This window comes from Maylandia zebra, linkage group LG11 (assembly GCF_041146795.1).
Source record: "Maylandia zebra isolate NMK-2024a linkage group LG11, Mzebra_GT3a, whole genome shotgun sequence".
Taxonomy (NCBI): Eukaryota; Metazoa; Chordata; class Actinopteri; order Cichliformes; family Cichlidae; genus Maylandia; species Maylandia zebra.
This window is the reverse complement of record NC_135177.1, coordinates 27,370,160-27,384,424: the sequence shown is the minus strand read 5'-3', so window position 1 is coordinate 27,384,424 and position 14,265 is coordinate 27,370,160. Positions and strand designations below refer to the sequence as shown.

At 38.2% G+C, this 14,265-nt stretch overlaps 1 protein-coding gene across 1 annotated transcript; it reads left to right on the top strand.

Moving 5' to 3' along the window:
* The first annotated feature begins 597 nt into the window (after positions 1-597).
* Positions 598-13,014, top strand: sh3d21 (SH3 domain containing 21). The gene is made up of 17 exons (XM_012919039.4): positions 598-806; positions 1,414-1,571; positions 1,683-1,740; positions 2,698-2,804; positions 3,740-3,830; positions 3,911-3,972; positions 4,054-4,093; positions 4,503-4,597; positions 4,931-5,032; positions 5,366-5,417; positions 7,474-7,527; positions 7,618-7,735; positions 8,529-8,694; positions 10,037-10,105; positions 10,225-10,421; positions 11,982-12,045; positions 12,191-13,014. Exons 1-17 carry the CDS (start codon positions 803-805, stop codon positions 12,221-12,223), a joined length of 1,470 nt encoding a protein of 489 aa, XP_012774493.3. The 5' UTR covers positions 598-802; the 3' UTR covers positions 12,224-13,014.
* Positions 13,015-14,265: the final 1,251 nt, after the last annotated feature.

Below are 14,265 nucleotides of genomic sequence, written 5' to 3'. Positions count from 1 at the left end.
TTGTAACTGGTCTAAGTGAAATCTTAAAAGTTGGAAATAATGATAACTTGACTTGTTTGGCAACATTCAAAATGGAAACTAAGGAAGTAATGGAGCTCATCTTGTCTGTTGACTAAAGCCAGTGACCTATTAACTGAGTTAAAGGAAAAGATAAGGGTCATTGTTAATGCAACTAACTTACATTATATAAAAAGCAATCACAGTATATTTTGGCTGTAACCCTTGTTTGCTGTAAATCTCCTGCCACTTAACATTATGGGGTAAAAACGTTATTATTACTACAAAATTATTACTACAAACACATTTACGGTTATGGTTTAGTTGAGTTGGTTCAACTTCTGGGAAAGCCTGAGATTATTGGGTGGGGCAGTACAAATGACAGTACAGCTGACTGGAAGTAAAATGCACTTGTGTGGCTCATAAAGTCTAACTTACATAGGCAAATGTTTTGCTTGCTGCACATTAATTATGCTGTCATTCTCATAAGTCTCACTTATCAGAGTTACTCTTTCACTAGAAACCTGTCTTACCTGTTCTTCTGCCTTATTTTCTCTCTCCTCCTTCTCTCTCTCTTGACTGACCCACTCCTACTTTTTGCTGTTGATTTAGCATGACTAGCCGCAGGAAAAGTTGCTCAATGTTAATGTTTGACAAGTAGGAAGAAGGTCCTTCGTTGCCATATCGAGCAGCGTTACACACACAGCCACACTCTTTCAGTTCTCCTTCTACTCAAAGAGTTTGTTTGCTGCTTCGTAGAGGGATTACATATTCAAATCAAAGGGAGATCGAATGTAGGACAACTATGGGTGAGTCAGCATTATCAGTTTTTTCTTAATAAACCAACGTCATGTCTGAGTATTTTGACTAACAGTTGCCTTTTTGCTGGGAATTCGTGGCAGTGGTAAAGAAAAGCTGCAAAGTGCTGACAAAAGTTAATGGATTTGTATCTGCTTGAAATGCTCCTCCAAGAATTTATGTATTGTACCTGACATGTACAGGCATGCAAAAATACGAAACCTTACTCTACAGATACTAGAGTGTGTACGTTCTAGCTCTTGCACAGACTGTATCTACGAGATTTGTGTTTGCTAAACAATTAGAGAAAACCTGTTTTTACATACATCCAAGATAACAATGCCACACTTTCAGTTCTTTTAAGAATCTCTAAAGTTCTCTTTATATTCAGGAAAATAGTGACAACACGAATAGTTGTTTCACTTCTCTGTGATAAATGAAAACTAAGCATTTTAACTGTAATAATCCACATTCAAGCTCATATTTGTTTCTAGCCTCCACTGCTTAGGGGTTTGTCTTGGTTTTTTAAGATATCAGGACACATCACTTGTGAGACAAGTTACACCAGCCTTTGTGCAAAGAATCTAATTATCTGCCCCATTTACGGATGCGCTGTAGAGGTGCTGGTGCTAATCGACTTTGAGAGCAACTCCGACGACGAGCTCACAGTGAAGGAGGGGGATGTGGTCAAAAATGTCACCAAGGCCAGTGAGGAAGGATGGCTGCATGGGGAGCTGAGAGGGAAGAAAGGCATCTTTCCTGCCAACTTTGTCCAGGTCTGCCAAGGCTTTACTGTCCACAGTACTGTACTATTTGCTATGGATATATTTGTGTTCATCTACATTGCGTGCAACATGTTTAAAATATGACTTACTTGGTTTTAACAGGAGGTCCCAGTCTATTTGAGAGGAGAGAGCAAGATGGAACCACGAAGCATTAGAACAAGTAAAATGCAGAGTTTGAATTATCAGCACTTTCTGTTCTTTAGCGTCATAACCTTAAATTAAAAAGCAGGACAGGAGTGGCAGACGCTTTAATCAGAAAGCATTTAAAGCAGTTTTTAAAGATGATTTAAAATTGAAACCCAACGCAATTATGAAATGACTTTGCTTTCCAAAAAAGGAAAAAAAAAATGATAGAAAACTAATGAATAAATGCAATATTCACTTCAATATTAATTCAGCTGTACAGCATCAACAGTTGCCTCAAGGTGCTTTATATTGCAAGGCAGATCGTACAATAATACATACAGACAAAAAACCCAACAACCATATGACCCTCTATGAGCAAGCACTTTGTCAACAGTGGGAAGGAAAAACTCCCCTTTAACAGGAAGAAACTTCCGGCAGAACCAGGCTCAGGGAGGGGCGGCCATCTGCCGCGACCAGTTGGGTTAGAGAAGGATGCACATTACAATTAAAATATGAGCAACTGCTTTGTTGTAAAATAAAAGGAATTTCTAAAACACTGCGATCACTAACTTAGAATAGTCCAATTGTGTGCAAAAGATCCAAATTAACCACGCTGGTAATGCAGCGTCATTTAAAACTACTCTAAGTAAAGTTCCTGCTAAAAAAAAAGACTCTTGGTACAAAACGAGCCATCACAGCAATACAGTAAAAATACTTATTACAATAATATTCAAAACAGGTTGCTCTTGACATTTACCACATCCTTGCAATGCAAAGTATATCTAATTCAGAGAAAAAAAATTGGACTTTGTGGGAACAGACATGCTCAGAACGTGAATAATTGCTCCAAGCTATGCAATCTTAGCACTTTCCTGTTGAAACTTGATAACAATGCTTTCTAGCCCAAAGACACTGTTAAAGAGCTCCATTTTTTTTTCATTAGAAGAACGTTATGAACTTTACTTTGTCTGACAATTCTTTCTTTTTTTAGCAAAGAAGAAACCGACAAGAAAATGTGAGGTACTGTTTCCCTACAGTCCCGTGAATGAAGACGAAATGGAGCTGGTTGCTGGCGAGACTATAGAGATCGTCAGGGAGGTACAGTTCTTATCACCCTTATGGTTTTCACACTTATATCTGGCCTCTAAATACCAAACTGTGAGTCAAATGTTAGCAGTAGATTATGGGCTTAAAATAACTAGGTTGTGGCTGGTGAAAAGAAATCTCTGCGATGACATGATAGTGAATACCTGATAGCAGCTGCTGAGAAGTGAGGCATTTTCCTGTCACTTCCTGAAGCTGCCCTGTAGTCAGAACCCTGCACTATAGCGATGATATGTAAATCAGGGTGTTGTCGATGTGTTTGCTCAGCCTGAACTTCTTTGGGTAAATAAACAAAGATTTGAATATGGCTTTATTTGATCGATTTCTTTTTATTTATAATTAAACTCATAGTTCACAGCAAGCATACGTTTTCTGAAATCCCATGTGAACTGATCAGACTAGTCCTGGCAGTTCTGAGGATCATTCGTCAGACACCTTAAACAGGCCGATCAAGTGTCTGGAATGCACTACAAGATGATATTTCATGTAAACCTAAGGTGGTAGTGCAGCTATTTACTTGTAATTTTACATATTTTTAGCTTAAGCGATGTTGAGTAGTAGTCAAGTCATCTTTATTTAAATAGCACATTTAAAAGACATCAAGTGTCAGCCAAAGTGCTGAACAGACAGATAATATAATCAAATAAAAATGAATTAAATCAGATAAGATGGTTGTGGGTCTGATGGCTGACTGTATCCACAATTTACAAGAAATCTAAGAGTATTGTACCGATTTCAGTAAAATAATATTAATTTTTCTGGGTTATGGCTGTTAGCAAGTCTCCTTGACTTCTCAGTAGATTTTAATTTTCTCATTAATTTGTTTAATAGCACCAACCAATGACAATAGAGATTGTAGAACTTGTTTTTCTGTACAATATATAATAACCTGTGAATTTTGATGGCTCATGACCTACTTTGCATGACAGATTGAAGATGGATGGTGGATGGGGGTGAAAAATGGCAAACTAGGAGCATTTCCATCAAACTTTGTCAAAGAAATTTTCATTTCTCCCAAAGGTTGGTGGCAAAGTCAATTAACAGAGTTTTTTATAGTTTCATTTTTCATATATAACTTTTAACATTTTTCATCTGAACAGATGTAAAATACAATGAGGGCAAGGCAAGACCAAAACTCACTGACGCTGTGTTCAATAAGGAGGTTTGTAACAGTGGAAAAACTTTTCTTAAATATGTATGAGCTGTGTTCCTTTTACTTAATGCTGTCTTTGTTCCCATTCAGATAACTCAGAGGGCAAGTGTTAGGAACAAAGCAAAAAAATGTAAGTTCAGAGTTTTATACATTTACATCACATGCTAGCTTTCTCACATGAGACACTGGTTCTATTTCTGAACAGCATTTTAAAAGCTGCTAGACTAGTATACAACGTCAGTAGGACAAGTGGTAAATTCTTGTACTTTTACCTTTATGGGTGGGGTCAAACCAAAATACTTAACAGCAATATTCCTTGATTTACTACTTCACAAAGACATCAAAGTGAGCGATCTTCCAGGGTTAAAGGTTTATAACTTACCTCAAGTATTACAGTCTTTTGTAATCTTTGCTGTTCTTTGATTTAGTGTTGTTTCAGGGTGGATAGAATTAGTCATCACTAGTGAAACCTCCTCACACGTACGACGGTTTCTGCAAAGTTAATAATCATGTTATCTCTTAACACCGTATCTCCTCAGCTATAGAGTGTTGCAAAGTCATGTTTGACTACAAGGCCAAAACAGAGGATGAGCTGGAGCTGAAAAAAGGAGATGTTGTTAAGATACTGAACAAGGTTTGAGCACACTTCTTTATTTTTTTATCAGCTGTTCTATGCTGTCACACTTATGACAGACTAATAAATTCCTGGATAATTTGCTTTCTTAAAATGTACCATATGGTTCTTCCAGAGAAACCAGTTGTGTCACTTTCAAGACTGACTAGGCTTAAGGACAGAAATGTGGCACTCCAGACATGCTAAGGAAAAAATATTCGAGATAGCTACTTCGTGTTGACACGTCGTGATCTGCTTGACTTTTTGATGACCTTAGGTTCAGAGATTTCAGATCCCTAAGGACAGAAGCTTGTTTTAACCTCTCTCAAATGACTCTTTAATCACCATCTAAAGGAAACAGCAGATGAAGGCTGGTGGGAGGGAGAGCTAAACGGCCGGTGCGGCTTCTTTCCTGATAACTTTGTCATGGTGATTTCACCGATAAACAGCTTGCAAGTGAGTGGACAAAAACACAATCTCAAACATAACCCTGTTGGACTGGAGTTTAACTGCACTGCAATGAAACCATGGGCATGCTTCGGAGTAATTGATGCTATGCATACTTTTTTGTCATTTTAAAATGTCCTTTAAAAATAAAATACATTATGTCTATTTTAGCATGTCTGCAACCAGTATTCAGTGACTCAGTACTGTCTTTAAATACCGTCTGCTTTGGAGTTACTCACTGAAATTTCCCATTTGTGGAAACAGTGTGTAGAATATGGGGCAGAGTACAAGGCACATGGAGTACCAGAAAACTTACTTTTTCATTTCTTTTTCCTCCTGTAGACGGGGACCATAAGCCAACCACCTGCACGTAACAACTCCAAGAAACTCTCAGGTAAGAGAACAGCATGAATGTTTCCCTGATCAAATAAAGAAGCACAGTGCTTGAAGCTCTTTGAAAATATGATGTGGAGCTTGACATTTAGAGGTTCACGACCAAGTCGGAATTTCTGACTGCAGCAGTGTTTTGCTTGGCAGTGTGCTGACTGTTTGGCCTGTGATGGGTTTGGCAGGTCAACATTTACACAGTTACATAATAATTCAATAAAATATAAAAGTTTTTTTTTTTTTTTAATTATTATCTATGAGAAAATAAAGACGTAGCGGGAAAAAAATACCCTGAAGTCAGAGGAACTATTTGAACATTTCTTGAGATTACATGCATTCCACATAGCGATTTATCAGACGCCCTAGTAACATTTACAGTAGATATGAAACGTTTTCATCTTGTGACCATGTAAAGGAGGTTAAACAGATTTAAACACTCTGCCCTGTAGCACACAGCATAAACTCTCTAACCCACAAATGGGGCCACGCAGGGAAAACTCATCACAAAGAAATGCAAAATAGCGGCAAATTCTGGCAACCTGGATCCTGATTTTTTTTTTTTTTTTGGGGGGGGGGGGGGGGGGGGGTGATTTTTCCTTAGAAGATAACGTTAGCGATCAATCACAGCAGTTATTGACTTTTTAACTTTTTTAGTTTAGTCTGAAATCTAATATTTTCTGAAGAGACTGCCCAGTAATGCACCCTTTGAATTTCGAAGAGGTAGAAATTTAATCTATGAATCACACAGCAGGATGTGGTTCGTGGAAATTGTTTTGTAGCATCAAAAGTGTCTGCCCAGACAGCTTTTTAAAAGGATTCAAAATATGCACCCTCACTGAAACTTAAATAGGCAGGTGAAAATAAGGCCAAAGGAAGTGGCACCAGTACTATGAGAATTACAGTGCAGCCTCGTACCAAATTGTACTCATCATTTCCACACAGTATCACTTGAAAGATTTTCACAGGAAGTCTCAGACCGTAGTAAGATGGGGGATGGTTAAACTGGTCATGTGACATAGTTTAGGAGTCTTGGAGGAAACAAGGGGGTGGGGGACAGATGAGAGCTCTGTCACAGATTTCCACTACCAGCAACAAGCAGCACTTGAGCTTCTTCTGCTCTGTGGATGGTTTATTTACGAGGGGAATGTTGCACAATGCGTTGCATAACACTCAAGGTAGGCTTCCTGTGTTTTCATCCGATCCGTTATAGATGTCTGAGTTTGATGTTAAGACTAAAGCAACATTTTTTTTGTCCTATTTCTTGAGGTCTTTGCATTGGAGCAGTTTTACTTCTTAGATTGCATTCATTCAGCAGGCCTGTAACCACACAGCTCATCTTATCTGTTTGAGAGTAATCACTTCACTTGCATGACAAACAGAGATCTGTCACATAACTTTAATGATTTAACCTCTCTCCAAGGTAAGTCCTCTTACGGGCTGTATTTGTTTCATATGAGATGACCCAGAGTGCCAGTTAAGACCTGGGAACTGTAACTGCATCGCTACTAAATCTAGCTGTTACCTGATTTGCTCTAATTACGTGCATATCTTTTCCATAACACGCCACTCGTAAACCTTACGTTTGAACACCATTAGCATTTTTCTACACCATAATGCTTTTTGGACAGTCTTATAGTTCTTTGCAAAACAGTCATGCACTTTTTATCACGAACTGAGGGCTGAATAATCAGAATCAAAATCAGGAGAAACCACACTTGCAAATACAGTATTATTTAAACAATGGCATGTTTGCTCAGCATGCATGCCCTGCACAGCACAGCGACAGCATGCTCATTCACTCATTCTGCTACAGAGAAAAACATCTGGGAAATGCTCTGCTGATCAAGAGAACTTTCAGCGAAACTGCAAATGTCTGATAAGACCTTTTTTTCCTGACAAAAGCACAATGTAGGACATCACTGCTTTTGTCTGTGCTGCCATTGTTATGGCCATACTAAATAAAGTGCCTTGAGCATTTTAAATGAGGACTTGTTATATTTGTGTGACAAATGCAACTAGTGATCAGCGGTAAAATTTAATTTAATGGGTTTTTTTTTTTGCAGTAAAGACAGAGGAATCAGCAATGGAGAAAGTCGGTCCAACAACAACAAAGACGAGTAGGTAGAGATGGTAGATGCTTTTATTTTTGTACTAATTCATCTTAAAAAAATCCTGCTGTGGACTAATGTGATGATTTTGTTTTGCAGATGATAAACCAGAGCCTAAAGACCTAAGAAGCAATCCTCCAACCAAAGTTAAACTTCCACCCATCATCAAACCGAGCCCACCTCCAGTCAAAGACAAGCCGAACAAGGTTTTACCAAAGTGAGTTTTACAGAAGCGTCTGTGATGTTCTTTCTCACTACTTGTAACTCCATGTGAAACCACTTTCTGGAGACCTGACCAGAATAGTTATTCATATGCAGCCTTTCTAAAGCAAATAGGCCCTCAGAAAATGTCAGGAACACTTTCTCCTCTCTGGTCTGGCACCAACAGTGGAGCATTTAGATGTTAAAGGTTTTTGGTTGCAACCACCAGTTGCTATGGTTTCCTTAAAGAAGAATGCCAGGATGCCTGACATTTAGTGGCTCAGTGGAAATTGTGGGATGAGTCAGATCAGGCCGAGACAGACGAGAGCAGCCCATTTCCTGTTTCCTGAGCAATCGCTCACAAACAGCCTTACACACACAAAATTGAGAAAACAAAAACAGGCCCGTCTTGAGAAGAAGAACACGCTTTTGAAAAGCGTTTCCGTGCAAATTTGCCTTTTTCAGCTTTTTTAAGACTCCTCCTTCATGTTTATCTAAGCTTATCCCACAAGGCTTTTACAGCCAGGCTGATTTTTCAACAAACACATCAGTTATAACCAGCATTTAAAATGTTATAAAACTTAAGTAGTAACTCTGAATACAGAGAATATTATAGTGATTTTTCAAGACTTCATTTGCCATGCACCTGCACTAGCACCAGCGCCCACTCTATTCAGGAAACCAGAAACCACATACAAACTCTCCAACCCTCTGCATCAGTATTTCTTCACATCAATAGATTTCTTTTTTTATTTGTCTGTAATTTTAAAAAAAGTGTTCATTCGAAGGTATATTGTTGTTTTCTGTAGAACCAATGGTGATGCGGCTACTGTTCCACCGAAACAACCGGAGGAGAAGGAGACTGACGAGTTTGATGGATTGGAACTGCCGACTGAAAAGCTGAGCCATCCCACAGCAAACAGAGCCAAACCTCCACAGAGGAGACCACCGTCAGGACTCCCCATAGCAGCACAAGTATGTCCGCATTAGCGACCAATACCGATCGATCTGTGTGGCAGTGTGTATAACACAGATGTGAAGAGCTTCACAAGAAACACTCAAATTATAACCTGCATACCCACATGAATAGGGTTGTCAAAACAAGTCATTCTCAATACTAAAAACGACTGTCAGATAAGATACTCATTTGCAACAGTATTGATGCGGACAGCGTCGTCTTTGCTTCCTTCTGCCGACACACAACTTTTACACAGTACCTGCATGCAGGCGTCCACACAGGCCCTCCCCTTACCAGCAGCTGAAGCAGTTGACATTTACAAGACTACAAGAATAAACACCTGGAGGAATTTTGAGAAGTCAAAAAAGCTTCCATTTTAACAACCCGAACATGGATATTATTGTTGCTCTTGTTCTAATCTTCATTCTTGTTTTGGGGGTTTGAGGGGTTTTTTTGCTCCTGTGGCATCAAAAATAGTATTGGGTATCAAGTATTTTTCTGGGTATTGATACAGTGTTAACCAATATTTCTGCAGATGAATCAAAGGTTTATCAGTTTTCTGTTTAATTTTGTGCAGTCAGTTAAAGCACAGTTGTTTGAAACAGTCCTTAATAGTTTTAGTGATTCTTATAAATATTGTGTCCATGTTGGGATTAGAACCATTTTTAGCAATAATATACCATAAGCCCATAATACTACTACTACTAATAATAATAATAATGTTATTAACTTTGTGCCTCTGCAGTTCACACTTGTGTTGTTGTTATGTTTTGAGACCATCTTCACTCATGAAGCCCTGAACCTTTATAGACAGTACCCCATGGAGGTGTACATGGGAATGCTAACGATATCTGATATCATTTGAGAGTACAATAAACAGTCTTTACTCTGCCACCTCCCTGGTTTAAAGTCCATGCTGTGTCCGGTTGCACTGATTTGTGCAGTTGTGACTTTAGGGCAGCTAACTGTTATTCCATTCATGTATTTTGGTTCATGCTCTGCATATTGAGAGTTTCTGAAAGGGACCATCTCCTAATGTATGCTACACATGGTCCCAATCAGATTCTCCCGACGCTGTCAGAAGACAATTTTACAGAAAAGTGACCAGTTTTTATGGACAGCCCTCTTGCTCACTGACCAAGAACACTTGTAATGACTTCTTGGTCATAACAATTCATCTGGAAAAAATGAAAGAATTAGAAGAAAGAGAAAGCGAGCTTGTACTTGACCGCCCAAAAAACCCACCTAGCTGTTAATCCTGCAAAGCTGAAAAACCAGAAATCCTAAGGCATGCTGTGAAGAATGACTATTAGCAATGATTGACATTTAAACTTGACTGTTCTTCCTTTGTACTGCTAGAGCGCCACGGACCAGACAGATGCAGAACCAAAAAAGTTTGAAACGGAGATACTGGCTGGCTTGCAAAAGGTTTGTAACACTCTGTGTTCTGGGTGAAATATGAATGAAATCACATAAGTTTGAGTTCAAAAAGTTGTTCTATGTAGGAAAATGTGCAGTAATATTTTTGACAATTAAAATCATTTCAGACAACAGAAAATCTTCTGCCCACCCCTCCAAAGCCCGATCTTCGACCCAAGACACCACCTCCAGTTCGACCAGCACCACCCAAAGTTCTCGTAGATAACAAAACTGTGACCTTTAAAGACGAGCCAACTGTGGAAAGTCTGCAGGCTGAGATCAAAGAGCTCAGGATGACTTTGGAGCTGCTTGAGAAACGACAGGAGTGAGTACAACTCACTTGTTTTGTAGCCATGTTTGAAACCTGAGACATGACAGGTTTATGACAGGCCTAAAGTTACTTTACAAAATTAAGACAATTTTGTAAAAAAAGATCTTCATTACATTTCAGCTAACCCTCTTCTAAAATAAAAAAAGAAAGATGCCTTGTAGCACAAACATACACAGGAAGTGAGTAATTCAAACCTAGCAGAGAAATACAAATGAATGTAACTGTGCATGTTCCATCATAGGAAACCCCCCCTCCCTTCCAAACAAAAAAAGCCTGACTCAACAGCTCTTTCGTATCTCTTGATCTGAAACGTTATAGCAGCCTGAGTGATAAACATGTGCCACACTCTGCAGAGCTGTAGACATTTCATTTCCTGATCAGTGATCTTCCTAAGCCTTTTGAACTCACCAACCATCAGTTTGAAACTCAAATTACTGTTGTTCCCTAGTCACTCAGTAGCTGAACGTTTTGCATTATACCAGTAAAACCTTTGACAGTATATGTTAATTACAGGCAAATACACAAATCCTAATGGGATGTGTGTGAAGACTTCTGTAACTGTATCTCAAGCCGTGTTTGTGTAATCAGTTTTCTAAACGTATAAAAAGATTTTCTAAATGCAACTGATATTTGTGAATGTGTATTCAGTGTGTGCATAATGCATGCATAGGTCTGTAAATGCCTACACAGTTATTAATAGATGCAGCTAAACATTTTGATCCAGCAGCTTCCTGCTTGGCTGCTATGGTAGACCTACAAAGGCATGTGGCGATCTGTCTGTAAATCTGAGGTGTTGTCTGCTCTGAGCTCAGACTCACAAGCTCAAACATACCACCGACTATAACACCTGGTGATTTCAAGTATGAAACTGCTGAATGGCTGTGGCTGCAGTTGCAAGCTTGACTATAATGAAATCTTAAACTGATTTAGGTTTAACACCTCCGTGTGTTTTCAGAAAGTATAGCGAGTGATAGTTTGTAAAAATATAACAGAAGTCCTTTATTGCTGAGACGTATGTGTGTAAAAACTCGAGTTAGTCATTAACCTGTGCAGTTTGGATCATCAAACAGGCGGGTTTTTTTAGCGAATAAATGTTTTTATTTATTTATTTATTTACCCATTTTAAACAATCCCTATATGTATTCATTATTTTTGTGGCGTATGGAAGATTGCAATGGGTTTGTGTAGTGTAACCCCAATTTCTCCCAAGGGAGACAAAAAAGAGACTTTCACTTAGACAGCTGCATCTACAAAAACAAACATTTTAAAACATTTGCATATCTGAGTACCAGATTTTGAGGTTTGTGTGTTGTTGTTTTTTTTAAAATAAATTGCACCCACACCAATACCCTAGCATATCTGCAAAAACCTATATTACCATAATAGTTCAATAAAATTAAACTATTAAAATAAATGTCTTTCCTGTTAGAGCTACAGAAGTAACTTTCTAAATGTATTATTATCTTGACTGGCACTGCACAGTGTTGTTGACCTATTTAGACTTACCAGCATCTCCAACCTCCTCATTTTGTTCTCTTTGTCTCTTTTTATAAGGCGAGACATGCAGGAAGTGAAAGAAGAACTGAGGGATGAAAGAAACAAAAGACTAGCATTGCAGGTCAGTGTCTTGACTTCTGTGAGTGTTATTACTTACTGCCTGCTGCATAATGGGTGAAAAAATAAGCAGCAGTTGTGGTTCCAAGATCACGAGCGCAGTATAATCAGTTGTTTAAAAGGGTTCTTTTTGTTGTTGTTTCTTACAGGAGGAAGTGCAGAGTTTGAGAATGAAGCAATAATCCCAACACAGACTGTGACTAAGCTGCTTGTCTGACACTGTGCCATGCGAGCTCTTGGACTGCAAATTTCAGAAAATGAACATTTTTTTCTGACATTGAGAAAGTAAAAAAAACAACAAAAAAAACCCTCCCTAAACAGTATAGCTGGAGTTAATATCAAGCTACTCCTATAATGGAGCAAAAGAACCAGATCCTCCAGAAGACTTTTAAGTAACATGCTGTTTGATATTGGAATGCCAGAAATCTCATACAGGTCCTCAGTTGGGTACGCCTGGAAGCAAATTACTGTTTTACATGTTTTCTTTTTTATTACTTTTATTGTGGATTACAGGTTAGGCTATTTTTAATATCAGAATTTGTAATATATGCAGCTGTACATAGGAGGAAATATTGTTAAGTCTTTTACAAAGAGCTAAAGGATAATTTACATCATCATAATGGGCTTTGTTACCTGAATGTCAAGTGAGATACTACTGTCCAAACTATGCCATGTTAGTGAATTTATGCAATGTAATGTAATGTTGCAAAGATCCACTAGGGGGCCCTCTTTGACTATTTTTTTTTTTTTACATAAGGTGTTAAGTTTTTCTGTGATTGCTGGGATTTATGGAAATGCCCTGGCAAAATAACCTCACATTGGAGAAGGAAAAATAGAAGAAAGAAATACATTCTTCATCCAAACAGTAACTGTGTTAACATTTAAGATTTAAGCGAGTGGCTCATGTTAATGGGTAGTGCCTTAAGAGGGGGAAAAAAGGAAAAGAAAAGAAATAAAACTGTGATTTAATGCACCAGGAGTTTGTGGTCAGTTTGTGTCGGAGAAACACTGACTCACTCATAAAACACCAAAAGGTGACTCATCAGTGGATGCAGAACACATGGGAGGAAAATTATTGAGAAATTATTACACCCATCGCAGGAACAGCTTTGGACAATGCAGTCTTCACAACATGCTAATGGTAGTGTCTCTGTGAAGAGCATATATGAACAATACCTGGAGCTATTTAGGAATCAAGCTCTGAAACTCTCGTGGAAACAAAAAAATATTGTTAATCATGCCCATTATTGATGTGTTCCTTTATGGACAAACAGTAAAACAAAGAGTCTGCTGACAGTGCAGAAACCTTTCATAGGATATCTAAAAACAATAATGTCCTCTCTGTGAAGAACTGCATGTGATTTAAATGTTTATAGAAGGTAAGTTCTTCTTACACCAGAGATACACAAATAAAGTGGAATATCTGCACAGATACTTTATTCCTTCGTCTTAGATGGTGAACTCTGTACAGTGTACAGTAACACTGGTGGAATTTAAACTCTGTAGAGAGCACTGAAAATGGAGTAGTGAAAAAGTTATCAGAGCCCAAAGGTCACACACACACACAAAAAAAAATTCCCAAGTTAAATTTAGAAATAATGAAAGATGTTGACAAAGAAAGCGAGACAGATGCTGAAACAAATCTGGATTTGTACAGCTTGTACAGATTTGTGATCTAAGCTTAAAAGGAACATTGTATTCTGATTCTCGGCTCAGCTATTTTTTACTTTGGAACCGTGAAGCTTTGCACAATTAAAAAGCACGTCATTTCATAATGCCTGCTCTATAGCCCCTTAGTTGAGCCATCGCCTGAAACAGCAGTAACATTAGCTCCAGTAAGTGTCTTTAAACATCCCGTCCTCCCTAGAAGCCCACTTCCTACTGAGTGTCCAGCTTCCAGAAGCCAAGTAAAGGGCAGGTCAGTGCTTATGAGCACCACCTCCCCCTCTCGAAGACCAAACTGTAAACCTATTATCATATTTTTCCTCATTGTTTAATCGTAAATTAAAGACGTCACCTTTAATGAGGTATCCATACAGATATATTTTCTTATTGTTTAAACTTTGAAGTCAAATAAGTTCAGTTATGGCTTTGGTTACTAGATTTCAATCATGTTGATGTTGACTTAACTTTACCTATGTAAAAAATACACATATATATGTTGGAACTAATTGCCCTAAGCAAAATGAAAATGACACTGTTCACAATATTTAGTCGTGACTCT

Bases quoted from the DNA above. Each gene is read 5' to 3' on its own strand.
- sh3d21 (XM_012919039.4), top strand. The intron at 10,422-11,981 runs GTGAGTACAACT...TCTTTTTATAAG, and splicing joins CTGCTTGAGAAACGACAGGA to GCGAGACATGCAGGAAGTGA. The intron at 12,046-12,190 runs GTCAGTGTCTTG...TGTTTCTTACAG, and splicing joins ACAAAAGACTAGCATTGCAG to GAGGAAGTGCAGAGTTTGAG.